General features: G+C 46.8%; 1 protein-coding gene across 15 annotated transcripts in view; it reads left to right on the top strand.

Annotated features, from left to right (window-relative positions):
• The window catches only part of DEPDC5 (DEP domain containing 5), a 101,743-nt gene that overhangs the window by 53,142 nt on the left and 29,169 nt on the right, over positions 1–19,432 (top strand). For 5 of the 15 annotated variants that reach the window (XM_013983091.2, XM_001927998.5, XM_021072339.1 and 2 more), the window contains 7 exons: positions 8,262–8,327; positions 11,395–11,551; positions 11,700–11,860; positions 15,145–15,262; positions 15,839–16,006; positions 17,175–17,394; positions 17,741–17,874. In XM_013983091.2, the coding sequence (XP_013838545.1) occupies positions 8,262–8,327; positions 11,395–11,551; positions 11,700–11,860; positions 15,145–15,262; positions 15,839–16,006; positions 17,175–17,394; positions 17,741–17,874 (1,024 nt within the window). Of the gene's footprint in view, positions 1–7,805; positions 7,898–8,261; positions 8,328–11,367; positions 11,552–11,699; positions 11,861–15,144; positions 15,263–15,838; positions 16,007–17,174; positions 17,395–17,740; positions 17,875–19,432 lie in introns of all 15 variants that reach the window. The other 10 variants (XM_005670871.2, XM_013983094.2, XM_021072340.1 and 7 more) reach the window with 4 other exon arrangements.

The following is a 19,432-nucleotide window of genomic DNA, read 5'->3' on the forward strand; positions in this document are numbered from 1 at the left end:
CATGCCAGATCCAAGCCATGTCTGTGACCTACACCACAGCTCACAGCAATGCTGGATCCTTTGACCCACTGAGCAAGGCCAGGGATCGAACCTGTGTCCTCATGGATGCTAGTCAGATTTGTTTCCACTGAGCCACGATGGGAACTCCTCTTCTGTCTTTCTGTCACTCATTTTATTTTTTTTAATTTTTCCTTTTTTTTTTTTTTTTTTTTTTTTGTCTTTTGTCCTTTTTAGGGCTGCACCCATGGCATATGGAGATTCCCAGACTAGAAGTCCAATTGGAGCTGTAGCCACCAGCCTATGCCAGAACCACAGCAAGCCAGATCTGAGCCTCGTCTGCAACCTCCCTACACCACAGCTCATGGCAACACCAGATCCTTAACCCACTGAGCAAGACCAGGGAATGAACCCACAACCTCATGGTTCCTAGTCGGATTTGTTTCCACTGCACCATGGTGGGAACTCCTCTGTCATTCATTTTAAATGAGAAAACACATTGAATGAAAGTTTGAGGATGAGTAATACATTTTGGGTCCCTGCACTCAGGAGGCTAAAAATGTTACTCAGCTGCTGGGCTCTTTTAAAGTGCTTTCAGGATATTATAAAGGCAGTGTTTCTGTTGTTTTGCTAAAAGAAGGAGCCATTTCATAGGAATCCAGAGTTTGAGCTTCCTGGCTGTTTGGGATAGTTGTACCAAGGAGGGCTGCTCGGGGGCTCAGAGGACCACACTTTGAGCAAGTTTCCTCGTGACCTGAGGCAGGGGAATTATGCCTTTAGATGGTACCAGCACCAGGATCTGTCCTGAGTTGTTGTGGAGTAGTTCCGGGCCTGGGGTAGTTAGCTCAGGTAGACCAGATGATTCCAGAGAAGATGAGTTTTGGAATTTTAAAATCTACTTTGGGGAAAAAAGCGACGTTTCAGAGAATCCTTATTCAGAGACGGTTGTGGAAAATCCTCAGATGACATCATCATGGAGGCCTCTGAGCAAGAGGCTCCCTGGTGCACACGTACTGGGAAAGGGTACACTGTCACCTGGGCCGCTGGCTGGGCCTCCTCTGTGTTGGGCCCATGAGCCATAGATCCATTGACCAGATGGGCCTGTCTGCTTGGACATCCTTCATCACTGACGGCTGAGCTCAGGTCTTGCTATCGTCCCCACCCCTGATGCCACCACCCTTCCTCTCTGACTCTGGACCGTTGTCTCCATTCTCACTGCCATCACTTTGGTTCAGATCCATGCCATTTCTGGTCAGAATTATCACAGTAGCCTTCACATCATCTTCCTGCTCTGTTCCTGTCCTCTCTGCTCCATCTTCTTCACTATCACCAATGAGACTTTTCCAAATGCAAACCTGATCACCCACCCTGGCCCACAGATGGAGCCTGTAAGTGGTTCTTTCCAGTTTGTAATGCTAGTCCCCACCTGGCCCCTGCCTGCCTTTGCGTCTTCATCTGCCTCCACTTCCACAGAGCCCTGCGCATGTGAAGAGTGCTTCAGAATCTCAGGACGTGAATCCTGACTCCACCTCTAAGGAAGATGAGGCCCTCGGCCAGTCACTTAATCACTGCATACCTTGGTTTCTTCATCCAAGAGGAGGGTTGTTAAATGTGATGATAATTCACTTAAAATGCTAAGGACAGTGTCTGGTATGCACGGTGAGCACTCAGCAGACAAGACCTGTTGTCGGAGTTTCCGTCGTGGCACAGTGGTTAACGAATCCGACTAGGAACCATGAGGTTGCGGGTTCGATCCCTGCCCTTGCTCAGTGGGTTAACGATCCGGCGTTGCCATGAGCTGTGGTGTAGGTTGCAGACGCAGCTCGGATCCCGCGTTGCTGTGGCTCTGGTGTAGGCCGGTGGCTACAGCTCCGATTGGACCCCTATCCTGGGAATCTCCATATGCCGCGGGAGCGGCCCAAGACCAAGAAATAGCAAAAAGACCAAAAAAAAAAAAAAAAAAAAAGGCCTGTTGTCGTTATGATTACTGGACGAACATAGTTTATATTTCAGGCATTGTTACGGCTTCTCAGAAGATCCTTGACCGGTTATTTCTCCGTGTAGACGAATCCCTCTGTATAGAATATGCTTTTTCCTTTAGTTTCACCCCTGGTTCTGCCTGGCAAACGGCCACTCAGTCTTCATGGATCAGCACCAACACTACCTCCTCCTTGCAGCCCTCCCTGGTGGCCGTGCTCTTCCCCAGGCCCTCCTAGGGGGGTGTCACGTGTGTTTCCCCCAAGCTCCATATGCGTTGCCCAGTTGCCCACTTGGAACATACCAGTCCCATGGTTGTTTCCATGTCTGTCTCTACCCAGAATGAAAGAGCTCCTCTCACTTCATCTTCTCCTCACCGTGTTTAGCATGTTTTTATGAGAAGCTTTTGAACAGCCCCCAGGTTATTCTGTTTAACTGGCACGTGAGCGTTCAGTTACATAAGCATTCCTACAGTGCTGGCTTCTTAGGGGAGGGGTTGGCTTCTTGGGTTCTTTCTCTAGTCAGGGTGATGCAGTTAAACAGGGTCATCCTTAGCCTCACCCAGTCTCTCTGTGACCAGGAGTGTGTTTTCTGAGGGCCTGAGGTCATAGGGAGGTAGTCTGTAGCCCCGGCTCATGTGGAAATGAGCTCTCGCCCTTGCTCTCATGATCAATTATGTCAGCTGGTTACAGAAAGAAGATAGATGAAGTCATTCTCATTCTTATTACCATGTGCTGTGACCCATTACCATCAGCTCTACCTTCAGGATTGACCCAGAATCCGACCACAGCCCGTCACCTCCCCTCATCCTGGCCCTGCCCTTGGGATGGCATCTTTCTCCTGGATTGTCACAGTGGCCTGCGAACTGAGCTCTCAGCCTTCTCACTTTGCCCTTCCATAAAATTTATTTTAGGACAGCAATTCAGAGTAACCCTTGGAAAACAAAAGTTAGATCATGAAATGCGCATAAAGATCTTCACTTAGCCGCCTGCCTCACAGAGTTGTTAAAGGTTCACAAGTAGATCAGGTTCCTTAAGGGCACAGTTGTCACATTGGGTCCTTGTTTTGGGGCAAAGTGGGCATCTAAACAAACAACCGGTTCACATTTCAGTCATTAAAAGTGGAAGAGAAACAGGAGAACTCATCTGTGACCCCACCTCTATCTCCTGGGCTTGGCGGTTTGCACCATCTGCAGGTGTACAGGCATGACTCAGATTTGCTCCTGCGTTGGGAAGAGATTCACAGACTGGTGTCTTTGTGTGCATCCCTCCTGGCCCCGGGCTGCCCAATGGTAGGACTAGGCAGGTAGCATTTATCCTTCTGTTTCTTTACCTGGGCACCCATGTCTATGACTTATTAGGTGTCATGCCTCTGATGGGGGAGGGTGCACTGGGTAATTTTGATAAAGAAAACCAGTGGGTGGAGTTCCTGTCGTGGCTCAGCAGTAATGAATCTGACTAGTATCCATGAGGATGTGGGTTTGGTCCCTGGCCTGGCTTATTGGGTTAAGGATCCAACGTTGCTGTGAACTGTGGTATAGGTTGCAGACATGGCTTGGATCCCACATTGCTGTAGCTGTGGTGTAGGCCATCAGGTATAGCTCCGATTTGACCCCTAGTCTGGGAGATTTCATATGCCTCAGATGCGGCCCTAAAAGAGCCAAAAAGAGAGAAAGAAAATCAGTGGGTTCCATGTTTTCTTTCTCTTTAGTGCCTGGACTCAGAATCTGCAACTCAGTGTTTGTCTTGAGTATTAGGTTCATATGGCAGAGTTGGCCTGAGAGCTATCGTACAAAATAGGTCCGAGCTCAAGGTCACTCCTCCAAGCCAGGGTGGGTGCTCGTGGGGCAGTGCCACCTCTGTAGCCTGGAGAGAAGAAGTGACTTGCCCTAGACACAGGCCTGTAGATGTCCCCTGGTACCTACCCTAAAGGCTCCACATGAATTATCCTTTTTGGCCAAACATTAGTGACTAGACAAAATGTTCACACTTCTTGACTCTGAATAGCTGTCCAAAGAGCTGAGTTGGCCCTTCTGAGCATTGTCTCCCCTAGTGGTGCATCTCTGGCTTTGAACCTTGAATGTGAGGTTCATTCCCAGGTATTGGGTTGGAGCAGAGCTGCCCATGCAGGAGGCCGCCCTTCCAGGTGGCTGAGTTCTTCACAGGCCAGCCGTGAGTCTGAGGGGCTGAAGCTGAGCCTTGAAGGCGGAGCTGGAGGGAGAGGCAGTGCATGGGGCTTGAACTGCAAGAAAGTTGTGAAAGTACTTCAGAGAAGCCCTTAAAATATTTATTTCTTCAAATTATTTTCATTGCTATTTCTTTTTTTTTTAATGACATTCTGTTATTTTATTTTATTTTTATTTTTTTGTCTTTTTGCTATTTCTAGGGCCACTCCTGCGGCATATGGATGTTCCCAAGCTAGGGGTCCAATTAGAGCTGTAGCCGCCGACCTACACCAGAGCCACAGCAACGCGGGATCTGAGCCGCGTCTACAACCTACACCACAGCTCACGGCAACGCCGGATCGTTAACCCACTGAGCAAGGCCAGGGACCGAACCTGCAACCTCATGGTTCCTAGTCAGAATTGTTAACCACTGCGCCACGACGGGAACTCCATTCATTGCTATTTCTTTTGAGTAAAATGTGGTTGGGGAGCTGGCAGGGGAGACACCAGAGGCTGAACATGTTTTATCACTTAGAAGTGGGCAGGTCTGTCTGGGCCTCAGAGCCAAACTGCTCTGAGAACCCTTTGATGGGTTGGGTTGCCCCTTTGAATCCAAATAATTGCTGACACAATTATTATTATTATTATTATTTTACCTACTAATCATTTTTTATTTTTTATTATTGTTATTATTATTTTTAATAGTTATTTTCCCAATACAATTTTTTTTCTACTGTACATCATGGTGACCCAGTTACACATACATGTACACATTCTATTTTCTCATATTATCATGCTCCATCATAAGTGACTAGACATAGTTCCCAGTTCTACACAGCAGGATCTCATTGCTAATCCATTCCAAAGGTAATAGTTTGTATCTGTTAACCCCAAGCTCCCAAACCATCCCACTTCCTCCTATTGCTGGCACAATTCTTAGTTGAACTGTTTCTTTATGAGTGTAAGATTTTCAGTTTGGGGGTTTTTTTGGCTGCACTCATGGCATGTAGAAGTTCCTGGGCCAGGGATTGAACTTGAGTCACAGCAGTGCCAGTGCCAGATCCTTAGCCCACTGAGCTACCAGGGAACTCCCAAGATTTTCAGTTCTTACAAACCAAGTCTGGGTTGGTTTTTTTGTGTGGGTGCTTTTTAGGGCTGCACCCGTGGCATATGGAGGTTCCCAGGCTACAGGTCTAATCAGAGCTGCAGCTGCCGGCTTATGCCACAGCCACAGCAACATCATATCCAAGCCACATCTATGACCTACACCATAGCTCATGGCAATGCTGGATTCTTAACCCACTGGGTGAGGCCAGGGATCAAACCTGCAACCTCATGGTTCCTAGTCAGATTCATTTCCGCTGATGCCATGACGGGAACTCCCTGGACTGGGTTAAAACAAAAAACAGTGCTGTAATGATGAAACTTAGAATCCAAACCCGCGAGGTGGTGTATTCATAATTCTCCTATTGCTCGGAATGCTCTGAGAATGCCAGTTTGTAATTACCTTCATTACCAGTTCTCAGGCCAGACAGGAAAATCCACCTCATTCCTTCTTCATAGTCATGCTTTGTGTTTGCTTGAAAAAGGACGTTGTCAGCCAAGCTAAGTTTTTCAGGAAATTTCGCTCCAAATGGCTTTTGGCTGTTGACAAGGAACAGATGACATTTTCAATAGCTGAAAACTGGTGCTCCAGTTGGGTAGTCAGGAAATAGAGCATCCATAGAGATGAGCAGGAATAGTCTAAATGCAGGCTTCACCTTCTTACTGTGTGATCTTCAGCTAGTTACTTAACTTCTCTGTGCCTCAAGTTTCTTTTTCTGTGGACAGGGACATAGACACATCTGCCTCATAGTGTGGCTCTGAATAAAATGAAACACTGTTATTTTTCTGACTTAATAAATTGTATCTTATAATGACTAGTAATTTTTTTTTTCTTTTTTCTTTTTTGTCTTTTTAGAGCTGCACCTGTGGCATATGGAGGTTCCCAGGCTAGGAGTCTAATCAGAGCTGCATCTGCCCGCCTACACCACAGCCACAGCAACACAGGACCCGAGCTGAGTGAGGTCAGGGATTGAACCTGTGTCCTCATGGATGCTAGTCAGGTTTGTTAACCACTGAGCCATGACGGGAACTCTATGACTAGTAATTTTTAAGAAACTGCTGAAGGCTGCTCTGAAAAAGAAGTGCTAAAATTGTTTTGGCCAAGTTACATCATCATTTTGGATTTAAAAAATTATTGACTTTTGAATTTATTACCATAAAATTTACTCTTTTTAGTGTACAGTTTTATGAGTTTTGACAGATGAAGTCATAAGCACCAACAAAGATAGCAAGATGCAGAACATTTCCTTTACCTGGCAGATTCCTATGTGCTGCTTCTTTGTACCCAGTTCCCCCCTCCAATCCCCTGGCAACCATGAATGTGTTCTCTGTCCCTTTAGTTTTGCCTCTCCAGGCAAGTCTCACATGTGGAATTGTAACGATATGTAGTCTGGCTTCTTACACTGAGCATAATTTAAGATTTGTCCAAGTTATTGCCTGCATCAGTATTCATGTTCAATACTTTCTTTTTGTTGTTGTTGTCTTTTTAGGGCCACACCCATGGCATATGGAGGTTCCCAGGCTAGGGGTCGAATTGGAGCTGTAGCCGCTGGCCTACAGCACAACCACAGCAACACGGGATCCGAGCCGCGTCTGCAACCTACACCACAGCTCACGGCAACACTGAATCTTTAACCCACTGAGCAAGGCCAGGAATCGAACCTGCATCCTCATGGGTACTAGTTGGGTTCATTAACCAGAGCTATGACAGGAACTCCTTTAATTCTTTCTATTGCTGTATCATATTCCATCGTATGGATGTACTAGTTTATCCCTTCACCAGATGGAAGACATTTGGGTTGTTTCCAGGTTTTGGCAACTGTGACTAAACCCATTTTCATTTCTCTTAGGTAAATTCGTAGGAGTGGGCTTGCTGGGTCAATATACATTTCACTTTTAAAGAAACTGTGAACCTGTTCTCCTGAGCAGTGCACCATTTTGCATTCTTGCCTCAGTTGATAAGGGTTTTTGTTGTCAGCGCTTGGCATGACCAGTCCTCCTAGCTGCTTGGAAAGGTGTCGAGGTATCTCATGGAACTTCTAACTTGCCATTTCCCTGATGACTAATGACGTTGAGCATCTTTTCATAGGGCTTCTGTGTGTGTCATCTGGATCTTTTGCCATTTTCTCATCAGGATGTCCTGCTCTGGAGTTTTGAGACTTCTTTCTATGTTCTGGATACACATCTTCTTCCAGAGATGTGATTTGCAAATGTTTTCTCCCACGTTGTAGCTTGTCTTTTCAAAGATTTCACAAGCGATTTATAAATATTTGTCCTTGTTATAAAAGATTCAGCTGACACAAATGTATTTAGAGTAAAAAGCCCAACATGTCCTTTCCCTCCCACACATTCTCCCACTTTCTTCCTGGAGGTCGCCACCCTTGGTGGTTTGGTGAGGATCTTCCCAATCCTTCCCTAATTTTCTGCTCTGAAGGGTCATTTAAATAATTGACCTGTGTATTAACATTAGTTCTATTACTTTTCAGTCAGTAAGTTGCATTTCAAAGACGCTTTTTTTCCTTTCAGCCCAGTTTCAGGTAAAATTATTGTCTTTCTCTTGCAGTAGTGAGTTTTGATGTCCTATGTCCTATTCCAGAAAGCCATGATTTGGGGAAAAAAACTCTAGAGGATGACTGCTGAGTGGATTAAATATAAGTAGGTCATTCTTATATTCACTAAAGTTTGCTCCAATTAGTTTCAATGACTTTGAAATACATCCCTTGTCAGATTGTGAGTGGCAGGTTGCTGTTTGCATTTGAATATGTGTGCGCTTAAGGGTCTCAATGAGCAAAGAATTGATAACCTCAGAGTAAAGTTCTGGCTCTTTCCCAAATTACAGATTGCTTATTTTTCTTTGATTGATTCTTTTGTGCTGTTGGAGATACTCAGCACAGAATTTGCACTTGGTTTTTATCTTTAGCTATAGTTTGGGGCTTATTTTTTTAATCCATTAACTGGTCAGAACTTTTTTTTTGCAGAATGAGCCTCACTGAAACAAATTCTTTTCATCTTTCCATAGGCATGAATCCTAGGACCCAGAATAGGGATTCTCTAGAGGACAGTGTTTCTACCTCTCCAGACCCAAGTAAGAGGGAGTGGCTGCCGGGGAGGTGGCAGGGAGGTGATGGTGGGAAAGTAGCAGGGAGGTGTGGGTGGGTAGGCAGGGCACTGGGGAGCTGGAGGGAGCCCTGTGGAAAGAGAATGGTCTGGAAGATCACACATCCCCAGGCTATGGGAAGGCGATGTGGCGAGGGAAGACTGCAGCCTCTCAGATGGAAAGTGAGTGGTGGGGAGGCCAGATGTCCTGTTGTAGAATGTGATTCTGGGCCAAATGGGAAGGGTAATGGAATTCCCAAAAGGCCTTCATGCCAGTCCAGGGCTGCCTTAGCCCTCAGATGCCCAGTGATGGTTCAGGGGAAAAGTGAAAAAGGAGTAGTAAGACCTGGAGCTGTTTACATCTCTGCAGTTGGGAATGTTTACCTGGGTTGCGTTTGCTTTGATCATCCTCGTATATTGAAGTAGCTGAACATCTGCTTATCTACTGCTTGATCCACCGTGATAGATATACATCACTGAGTCTTTTTGTCCCCGCTTTTTTTTCTTTTCTTTTGTTTTTTGCCATAATCACGGCTTGTGGAAGTTCCTGGGCCACAGATCAAACTCATGCCACAGCAGTGACCCGAGCCACAGCAGTGACAACGCTGGATCCTCAACCCACTGAGCCACCAGGAAACTCCATATCCACACTTTTAATGAACTTAATAATCATTTCACTGCTTCTCTGGGTCCAACATATTAGTCATTTTTTCACAGCAATATCAAAAACATTACTATATTGTAGTGTGGATAGTCATTTCTTACTAGCGGCCATTTGTGTGATTTCTGGTTTTTTAGCATATAATGCAAATGTAATGCATGGTGCAGTGGGTGTATTTTTTCTCTTGGTTCAGATCTTTATTATATATTCCAAAGAATAGTTGGTAGATTGATCATTTTCTAGAAAGCTGCCAGCCCTGAATAGAAGAGCCTGTTTCTTCTCTCCAACCTCAGCACTGGATTTTGCAATCTGCTTTTTTTTTGTTTTGTTTTGTTTTTTGTTTTTGTTTTTTTTTTTTTTTTTTTTGGTCTTTTTGCCTCTTCTAGGGCCGCTCCCGTGGCATATGGAGGTTCCCAGGCCAGGGGTTGAATCAGAGCTGTAGCCGCCAGCCTACGCCACAGCCACAGCAACATGGGATCCGAGCCGTGTCTGAGACCTACACCACAGCTCAGGGCAACGCCAGATCCTTAACCCACTGAGCAAGGCCAGGGATCGAACCTGCAACCTCATGGTTCCTAGTCAGATTCGTTAACCACTGCGCAATGACGGGAACTCCTGCAGATATGAGAGGTAGACAAGAGGCCACATACTCTTTACCCAGGGCAGGAACATCATCAAGCTAACAACTGGGAGCCTTTCTCATGCAGGGTTTTGGACCAGGCATTTGAATTCTCTGTATCTCAGTGGTGCCCGCAGTCACCGTGTCTAAAAGGTTTTTGTAATCTAGAGGGTCAGGAAGCCGATGAAGGCCAGAACGATGTAAGTGGGCAAAGATAGAGCATCTTCTGTTTCTGGCCATCCCATGGAGGATGGGCAAGGGGTTGTGTCTGGGGCCCGCTTTGTTGTTGGTTGCAGCCAGGAAGCACAAACAGGGTCATCCCTCTTCTGCCATATGGAGATGTTGGGGTGTAGCTAGGCTCTTGGGGGCTCTGTTTTGAGATCCTGAAGGATTAGTGAGTTAACAAGATCTGGATATCATCAAACTGATAGACTCAGAGTGTGGAATGATGGCTGCCAGGGGCCTGCGGGAGGTAGGAGTGGGAGGTTGCTAATAAATGGGCCTAAGCCTTTAGTTCTGTGAGATGAAGAAATTCTAGATTGATCTTCACTTAAATGACTGAAAAAGTTAACTGACTATTACTTTTAACTTGGTGGTTCTCAACCAGGGAGTATTTTGCTCACCAGACATAGCAGAAAAGTCTGCAGGCATTTTTGGATCTTCACGATGGGAGATGCCACTGGGATCTAGTGATCGGGGTCCAGGGATGCTGCTCACACCCTGCAAGGCTCAGGGCAGCCCCCACAACAAAAAAATATCTGCTTTAGCAAATCCATCCTGCCCCAAGGGGGAGAAACCCTGCTTTCACCCAAAACCAGGCGATTTTTTTTTTTTTTTTTTTTTTTGTCTTTTTAGGGCCACTCCCATGGCACATGGAAGTACCCAGGCTAGGGGTCAAATGGGAGATGCAGCCGCCAGCCTATACCACAGCAGCCACAGCAATGCCAGATCCAAGCCGCGTCTGTGACCTACACCACAGCTCATGGCAACACTGGATCCTTAACCCACTGAGCAGGGCCAAGGATTGAACCCAAATCCTCGTGAACACTAGTTGGGTTCATTACCACTGAGCCATGATGAGAACTCCCAGAGCAGTTGATTTTGCACAGATCCTGTGGTTTTGCTGCTCTGCCCTGACTGCTTTTGTGTCTAGATTGTTGAACTCTGTCTCCTGAAGTTCCAGCCTTGTAACTTTCCCAGACATCCTTTCTGGACTTCTCCTCTTGCCCTTTTGAATCTGTGACTTGTTTTTGCAATCTTGGAAGTGTTCCTGAATTCTGCTCCTGTGTGCTATTTGCTCCCAAAGCTCCCAAATCCGGGCTGAGCTCGCCTCCTTTCCTCACCCAGCCCCTCTGCTGGCCTTGGGGGAGGCTCCTGGCTCGAGCCTCTCTTCCGCTCTCAGAACGTTAATTGGCTTCAGTGTGTAACTCTGGCTGGCTTGCCCTGCGGTAACCTCACTGGCATCTCGGCTGTAGCTCCTGATCAACAGCAGAAAATGAAAAATGTGGCCTGTGAATCCCATTTGCATGATGGGATTGGGGAAGCACTGCATTGTCTAACAGCCTCTGTTTCTCTCTTTCTCCCTCCCCCGCCCCCTTTCTCTCCTTCCCTCCCTTACCTGGCAACTTTACCACCTGTCACCACCAACTTTTTCTCCCCTTTCCTCTTCCCTCTCTTCTCCCCCATCCCCCTTCCTGTCCCATATCTGCCTGGTGACCGCACGCACCTTCTCCCATTCCCACGAGGCAGTTCTGACCCTGTCTGCTCCCCCTGTAGTGCCAGGTTTCTGTTGCACAGTTGGCGTGGACTGGAAGTCTCTCACCACTCCTGCGTGCCTACCCCTCACCACTGACTACTTCCCGGACCGCCAGGGCCTGCAGAACGACTACACGGAGGGCTGCTATGACCTCCTTCCGGAGGCTGACATTGACAGGTCGGTGGCAGAGGAAAGGCATTGTTAGTTTCATGCACCACTGTGGCACAGCTGTCAGATGGAACAGCAGAGAGGCTGGGACTGGGGACTCCAGTGTCATTCGGCCCCAGGCCAAGCATGTCCTGCAAACAGTCACCTGCCTTTTCAGGAGGGATGAGGAGGGTGTACAGATGACGGCCCAACAGGTGTTCGAGGAGTTCATCTGCCAGCGGCTCATGCAGGGCTACCAGATCATCGTGCAGCCCAAAGCACAGAAAGCCAGCCCCGCCGTCCCACCCCCGCTCAGCAGCAGTCCCCTCTACAGCCGGGGTGAGTGTTCCTCTTTGGATTCATATTTTTTTTTTCTTTTCTATGAAATTTGTCCCAGCAGATTCCTAAGATAGTGAAGAATATATACATTCAGGCATGGTTATTTCTTAACACAAAATTTGTCTTTCTAAATTTTATTTGACACAAGAAGTCAAGTCTCCCCTGGGTTCAGATTTATCTTAAAACTGTCTTTAATCTTCAACTCTCCTTCTAAGGAGGAAGATAGGGTCAAGTTCAGGAGTATTCCACCGCGGCTCAGGCAGCATCTCAGGGTTGCAGACAGTTGAGGGGGGCTGAGCCATCAAAGTACAGGGTGAATATTCCAGGACCAGAAGCTGGTATTCGTTTCTTGCACAGTGTGTGACACAGCCGGTTCTCCCCATGTCACCTGAACCTGAAGTTTATACTTGTTCTTTTTTTTTTTTTCCCCATTCTGGATTCATTCTCTCTGGTTAGTCACTGAAGGTCAGGGACTTGAAGCAGGATTGGGTTGCCTGTGAGTGGCAGGGGCTAGTAAGGGACAGAGGCTCAGTGGGGCCATTTGAGTTGGAGCCAGGCTCTGGAGGGCTCTTCTGGAATTTGTCAGGCAGCAAGTGACAGATGGAAGCCTGGAACCCGATGGCAGTGATCACTTCCTGGAAGGATCAGCGAGCATCTGCTACTCTCCATTTCTTCCTTGTAGCTAATGAGTACCGCACTCTCTAACCACCCAGCTTCAAACCTCAGAACATCTTTGGCTCCATTAAAGCTCCTTGGGCCAGAGGTTCAGAGAAGCGTGGAGCTATTAGCAGGAGCTTAGTAGTCATCTGGCCTAGGCCTTGCTGTTCACGATGAAGCTTTGGATTCTCTCTGGATTTTCTCTAGAAGCCCCTTGTAATATTTATTATGCGATGCCCTCTTCAAATAGTCTAGACTCTACTGAATAGTAACCTTTCTGAGTGCCAGGGTGATTTTAGCTTATCTTTATCCTTCACCATGGAAACCACTGCACCTGGAGCACAGTAACATGGATCAATAAATATATGGCTTCATTCATTCAGTGGTATTTTTTTAACTAAAAAAATTTTTTTAATTGTAACTAAGAAGTACCCTTTTAAAATTTTTTAATTTATTTGTTTATTTATTTATTTGCCCATGGCAGGCGGAAGTTCCCAGGCCAGGGATTAAACCCAAGTCATAGCCAGGACAATGCCAAATCCTTAACCACTGGGCCACCTAGGAACTCCCATTCTGTAGTATTTTCAAAGCTCTTGCTCTGTGGGGAAAAATAACATGATTCAAACTATGAAATACAATTCCATGTTTCAATAAAGACTGTGAGGGGAAGATCAAAGGGCTGTGAGGGGGTCTGATCTGGTCTGGAGAGTCAGGAGATGCTTCCTTGAGGAGGTAATGTTTAGCTGAGACCTGAAGTACATGCAGGAGGTATTATCGAGAGAGGAGTGGAAGGCAGAAGCAGACAAGAAGAGCATGCCAGGCAGAAGGGTTAGTATGTGCAAGGCCCTGTGGTAGGAGACAGTGGGCACCCAAAGAAGACTGGTGTGGGGGAGCTCTGGGAGTTAGCCAGAGATGTGGCCAGAGATATCAGGAAACCCAGGTCACATAGGATCACATGGATGATTTTGTTATCCCAGACCATCCAAGCAGCCTACTTGCTTGTCTCTAAAATAGCTTATTGATGTTCCCTAGTGGTCCATAATTCCTCTAGCGTCCAGGCCTGCTCATGGCTAGTTGTCTAGGGCTGCTTGCCTGACCGCACCCTTTCTAGCTATTTTTCTCCTTTGATAAGTTTGATCCCTTTTATTTCTACAGTTATAGAAATGGTACCATTGTTATTATAATTACTTGGAAAGCAGCCATTCTTAGTGAGCCTCTGCTGCTCACTGCTGGCAGATTGCCTAAACACCAAGAGGGACCCTGTTCCAGCTGTGAACAGAACCGCTGTTCTTGGCCCTGTCCTCAGAGTTTACAGTGTGCTGGGAAGACAGGCATTCAACCAATAACCCACAACTCACATATTTGGTTACAGATTGTGAAGAGGGCCCTGCAGGGTGAAAACAGGAAAAACTACAGTACACCTAACGTAGAATGGGCTACCGGTGCCCTTGTGCTGGACACTCTTGGACTGCAAGCACCCAGGACACTGGCTTCCTGACCCCTGGCAGGGTGTTGTCACATGAGGAAGGGTGCCAGGTCCTCTTTTTTTTTTTTTTTTTCTTTTTTGGCTTTTTAGGGATGCGTGCGGCATATGGAGGTCCCCAATGCTAGGGGTCTAATCGGAGCTGTTGCCGCCGGCCTACGCCACAGCCACAGCAATGCCAGATCCGAGCCGCGTCTGCGACCCTCACCACAGCTCATGGCAATGCTGGATCCTTAACCACTGAGCAAGGCCAGGGATCAAACCTGCAACTTTATGGGTCCTAATCGGATTCATTTCCTCTGCTCCATGACGGGAACTCCCAGGTCCTCTTTCTAGTTATAAAAAGCAAGGCTCAGAGAGATCTCGTGCGCAGGATCACACAGTTAGCATATGGAAGAAGAGCAGATGTTTACAGAAGGAAATCAGAGCAAATAAATAAGTGGTTCTTTAAGGATGGAAAGTGGTATAGTGGGGCAGGCGTCATGGGGGCGGAGACCTGAAAACAGGGTTGGCTGCCCTGTAGTTGAGGGCCTCAGTTATCAGGTGGCAGCTTGTACCTGCAGGGAGTGGGGTTCCAGTTTAGTGCATTAACATCTGCTCCAGAACTTTCCCTCCAGAGGATGAGGCACCAGATTCTTCAGCCTTGAGTGTGTCACCTGGGTGTTGTCAGCACCACCACTGGCTAGCTCAGCAACAGGAAAATCTGCCAACTTCAGGACTATTTTTTTCAGGGCCACTTCTGTGGCATATGGTAGTTCCCAGGCTAGGGGTCTAATGAGAGCTGCAGCTGCCGGCCTACACCACAGCCACAGTAATGCCCGATCTGAGATACATCTGCAACCTACACCACAGCTCACGGCAATACCAAATCCATGACCCACTGAGTGGGGTCAGGGATCGAACCTGCATTTTCATGGATACTAGTCAGGTTCATTACCACTGAGCCATGATAGCAACTCCAACTTTTTTTTTTTTAAACCAAGAATATTTCTTTTCCATGAAACTGCCCCTTGAAAGAAAGTACTGCCTCTTCTGTTTCTCCTTTTCTGGATCATATGGAAGAGAAGCAGTTGTCTGTTAAAGGAATGACCCTCAAACAGATGGAGGAAATGGAGGAAATGATTATTATTTTTTTCCCTATTAGGCCTTGTGTCCCGAAACCGCCCTGAGGAGGAAGACCAGTACTGGCTGAGTATGGGCAGAACTTTCCACAAAGTCACACTGAAGGACAAGATGATTACAGTGACACGATACCTTCCCAAGTGAGTCCTGGGATATTTGAGATTTTCAGCTTTGGTCCTGAACTACATCCACCTACTTATAATACTGCTTGTAACATGTACTGTCCACATATTGAATTATGTATATAACCCATAATCCAAACAGTGCAGGCTGAATGATTGGTTTTTCTTTTGGAGTTACCATTTTGCTTTCTAGGATTTTATTTTATGGTTGGAGCTCACCTACTTCCAAAAGGGATTGGACTCAGCTTATCTCGTTTAGCCTGAGTCTTAACAAGCCAAGTGAGAAAGTTTAAGAGAATTTGGAATTCCCTTGTGCCAGTGGGTTAAGGATCCAGCATTGTCCCTACTGTGGCTCTGGTTGCTGCTGTGGTGCAGGTTTGATCCCTGGCCTGGGAACTCCCACAAGCCCTGGGCGTGGCCAACAAACAAACAAACAAAAAACTGAAAAATCTCTGTTACCAGTCCTCTGGGATGGGTTACTGTGTTTGAGGTTTGAATGCCAAGAATGGTACTGAATGTATTGGGAGCAAAGGTACAGAAGAGATGAGTGGGGAAGTCTTGTTTGGACTGCAGGGCACACCCTTTGTTTTCCAGGTACCCCTATGAATCTGCCCAGACCCACTACACCTATAGCCTCTGCCCCTCCCACTCAGACTCAGAGTTCGTCTCCTGCTGGGTGGAGTTCTCCCACGAGCGGCTGGAGGAATACAAGTGGAATTACCTAGATCAGTACATCTGCTCTGCAGGTTCCGAGGACTTCAGGTCAGAGAGCCCGCTTTGGCCCTCCCTTTCCTTGCCTCGCTGCTGTCTTGCGTGGGTCTGTACTTCAACGCCTCTGTCCTTTCTCCTGATCACAGCATGATGACTGTTTTAGAAAAGAGTGGAGAGCAGAGTTCCCGTCATGTCTCAGTGGATAATGAACCTGCCTAGTATCCATGAGGACACAGGTTCAATCCCTGGACTTGTTCAGTGGGTTAAGGATCTGGTGTTGCCATGAGCTGTGGTGTAGGTTGCAGACATGGCTTGGATCCCAAGTTGCTGTGGCTGTGGTGTAGGCTGGTGGCTGCAGCACCAATTTGACCCCTAGCCTGAGAAGCTCCATATGCTGCAGGTGTGGCTCTAGAAAGACAAAAGATTAAAAAAAAAAAAGAAGAAGAAGAAAGAAAGAAAGAAAAAAGTGGAGAGCAAAAGCATATCCGCGTTGAGATGGGTGGTGGTGGTTGCACACCAGAGTGAATGTACAGATCTCTAAAGTGGTGTACTTTATTGTGTACATTTTGCCACATAAAACAACAACAGAAAACTCAGTGAAGAGGTGCTCCTTGATGGCACGTCAGTGTTCGTAACATTTTCCTAACTGCTTGTGATGTCATGGGGTTTTTTTGGCTGTGCCCATGGCATTCAGAAGTTCCCAGGCCAGGGATTGAACCCAAGTGGCAGCAGTGGCAATGCCAGATCCTTAACCACTAGGCAACCAGGGAAGTCCTGTGATGGCTTGTTTTTTAATTTTTACATGTGATTTATAATTGTGAGGATGAAAGAACACAGCACCCCTGAGCCTGGGTGCACAGAAGCATTCCACCATCTGGATAGAAAGTGAAAACAAGGAATTCCCTGATGGCTCATCAGGTTAGGGATCCAGTGTTGTCGCTACTCTGGCTCAGGTTGCTGCTGTGGCTCGGGTTCGATCGCTAGCCTAGAAACTTTTGTATGCCATGGGCACAGCCAAAAAAAAGAATGTGAAAGCAGCCTTGACGTTCTTCCTTCTGAGCCTGTGTTAAATTCAGCACCAGAGGAACACGTGTCTCTGAGGAGATGCAGACTTACTCCCCCACCCGTCTCCAGTGGCCTTAAGGTGGGGTGTCCACTGGCAGTGCTTTTATTCTCTGCTTTTCCTCACCACCACCCTCTGCCACTTTGGCCTCTGTAGCTTAATTGAGTCTCTGAAGTTCTGGAGGACCCGCTTCCTGCTGCTGCCAGCCTGTGTCACTGCCACCAAGCGCATCACGGAGGGGGAGGCCCACTGTGACATCTATGGGGACAGGCCCCGGGCGGACGAGGAGGAGTGGCAGCTCCTGGATGGCTTTATCCGCTTTGTGGAGGGCTTGAACCGCATCCGAAGGCGGCACCGCTCCGACCGAGTGATGCGGGTGAGGCTCCGTGGGCCCCTGGGGGCTGTGCTGGGTCTGAGCTGTCAGTGCCACTCTTGCTGCAGTGGGGCCACTCACGGGCCAGTTTACTTTCACCACAGCTGTCCAGTATCTGTCTTAAGCTGTAACATGATTTATTTCCCCAAGCTGTGATGAGAGTAAAATGAGATGAGGTGTGTAAACCACCTCAAGGGAGCAGTTTGTTCTGAGTCCAGCAGCTATTTGAGACCTTCGTCCAAGTGAAAGGCAGTTTCCTGGCATTGACTGAATACTGAAGTCCCGGCTTCCCCAACTGTGTTGATGGGCAGCAGCATCTGATGGACTCGTCTCCTTCTCTTTGCTCTAGAAAGGGACCTCCATGAAAGGCTTGCAGATGGCTGGGCCCATTCCCACACACTCCCTCGAGTCAACCGGCCCCCCAGTTGGGAAGAAGGGGACCTCAGCTCTGTCTGCCCTGCTGGAGATGGAGGCCACTCAGAAGTAAGTACCTGGCTGGAAAGTCCTGGCCCACCCTGCAGGCCCTGAGAGGGTGAAATGTGAGAGGGGCCCATAATTTATAAAAAGACACATACGAGAAAGAACGCTGGGTTGGAGTTCCTGTGTGGCTCAGTGGGTTAAGAGTTCAAGGTAGTCTCTGTGAGGATGCAGGTTAGATCCCTGGCCTTGCTCAGTGGATTAAGGATCCGGTGTTGCCATGAGCTGTGGTGTAGTTCACAGACATGGTTCCGATCCTGTGTCGCTATGGCTGTGGTGTACGCTGGAAGCAGCTGCAGCTCCAATTCAACCCCTAGTCTGGGAACTTCCATATGCTGCAGGTGTGGCCGTTAAAAAAAAAAAAAAAAGGCTTGGGGCAGATGATGTAATTGATTACAAATCCAGAAATATGGAAGAGCAGTTGAGATCCTTAAAGCCATTCAGCCAATTATTGGAAAAAAACTTTTCCATTTTTCTAAAGTTCCAGAAACCTTTCTGAAGGTAGAAAGAGGCCATGCATGAGGAAAGACCATCACTAATGTTTAAATAAACACTCAGTTTGGTGAAAAAAACAAAACAAAACAAAGAACAAACAAAAGCACTGGGTTAATACCTGGTAAGTGTCAAATATCATGAAATAGGCCAAAAGTGATAAACTTGCAATCTGGGGCTTGATTTGAAATACAGATACATTTGATCAAGCCCAGAAAGTGTTTTTTTGTTGGTTGGTTGGTTTTTCTTTTAATTTTTTTTTATTGAAGTAGAGTTGAATTGTAATGTGTTAGCTTTAGGAATACAGCGCAGCGATTCAGTTATATATATATATAATATTTATTTATTTTAATTAGACATTCTTTTTTGAGGAATTTTAGGTTCAAGGCAAAGCTGAGTGGTAGGTACAGAGATTTCCCATATACACCCTGTCCCCACCCATTATCCACATCCCTCACTAAGTGGTACATTTGGGACAATCGATGGACCTGTATTCACACATCATGATCACCCAGAGTGCATGGTTTATTTACAGCAGGGTTCACTCTTGGTCTTGCACATTCTGTGAGTTTAGACAAACTTATGATATGTAGCCACCACTACTGAGTAGTTTCACTGCCCTCAAAACACAAAATATTTGGGGAGTTCCTGTCGTGGCGCAGTGGTTAACGAATCCGACTAGGAACCATGAGGTTGCGGGTTCGGTCCCTGGCCTTGCTCAGTGGGTTAACTATCCGGCGTTGCGGTGAGCTGTGGTGTAGGTTGCAGACGCGGCTCAGATCCCGCGTTGCTGTGGCTCTGGCGTAGGCCGGTGGCTACAGCTCCGATTGGACCCCTAGCCTGGGAACCTCCATGTGCCGCGGGAGCGGCCCAAGAAATAGCAACAACAACAACAACAACAAAAGACAAAAAGACAAAAAAAAAAAAAAAAAAAAACCACAAAATATTTTAAAACTATTTGAGCCAAATATTTTTAGTTTGATGATTTCATATAAAAGTCTGGATTTTTACAAAATGAATTCTTATATGAAAAAGTACATGAGTCATGGTGATATTATATAAAACAATATAT

The sequence above is a fragment of the Sus scrofa genome, chromosome 14 (assembly GCF_000003025.6).
Source record: "Sus scrofa isolate TJ Tabasco breed Duroc chromosome 14, Sscrofa11.1, whole genome shotgun sequence".
In the NCBI taxonomy this organism is placed as follows: Eukaryota; Metazoa; Chordata; class Mammalia; order Artiodactyla; family Suidae; genus Sus; species Sus scrofa.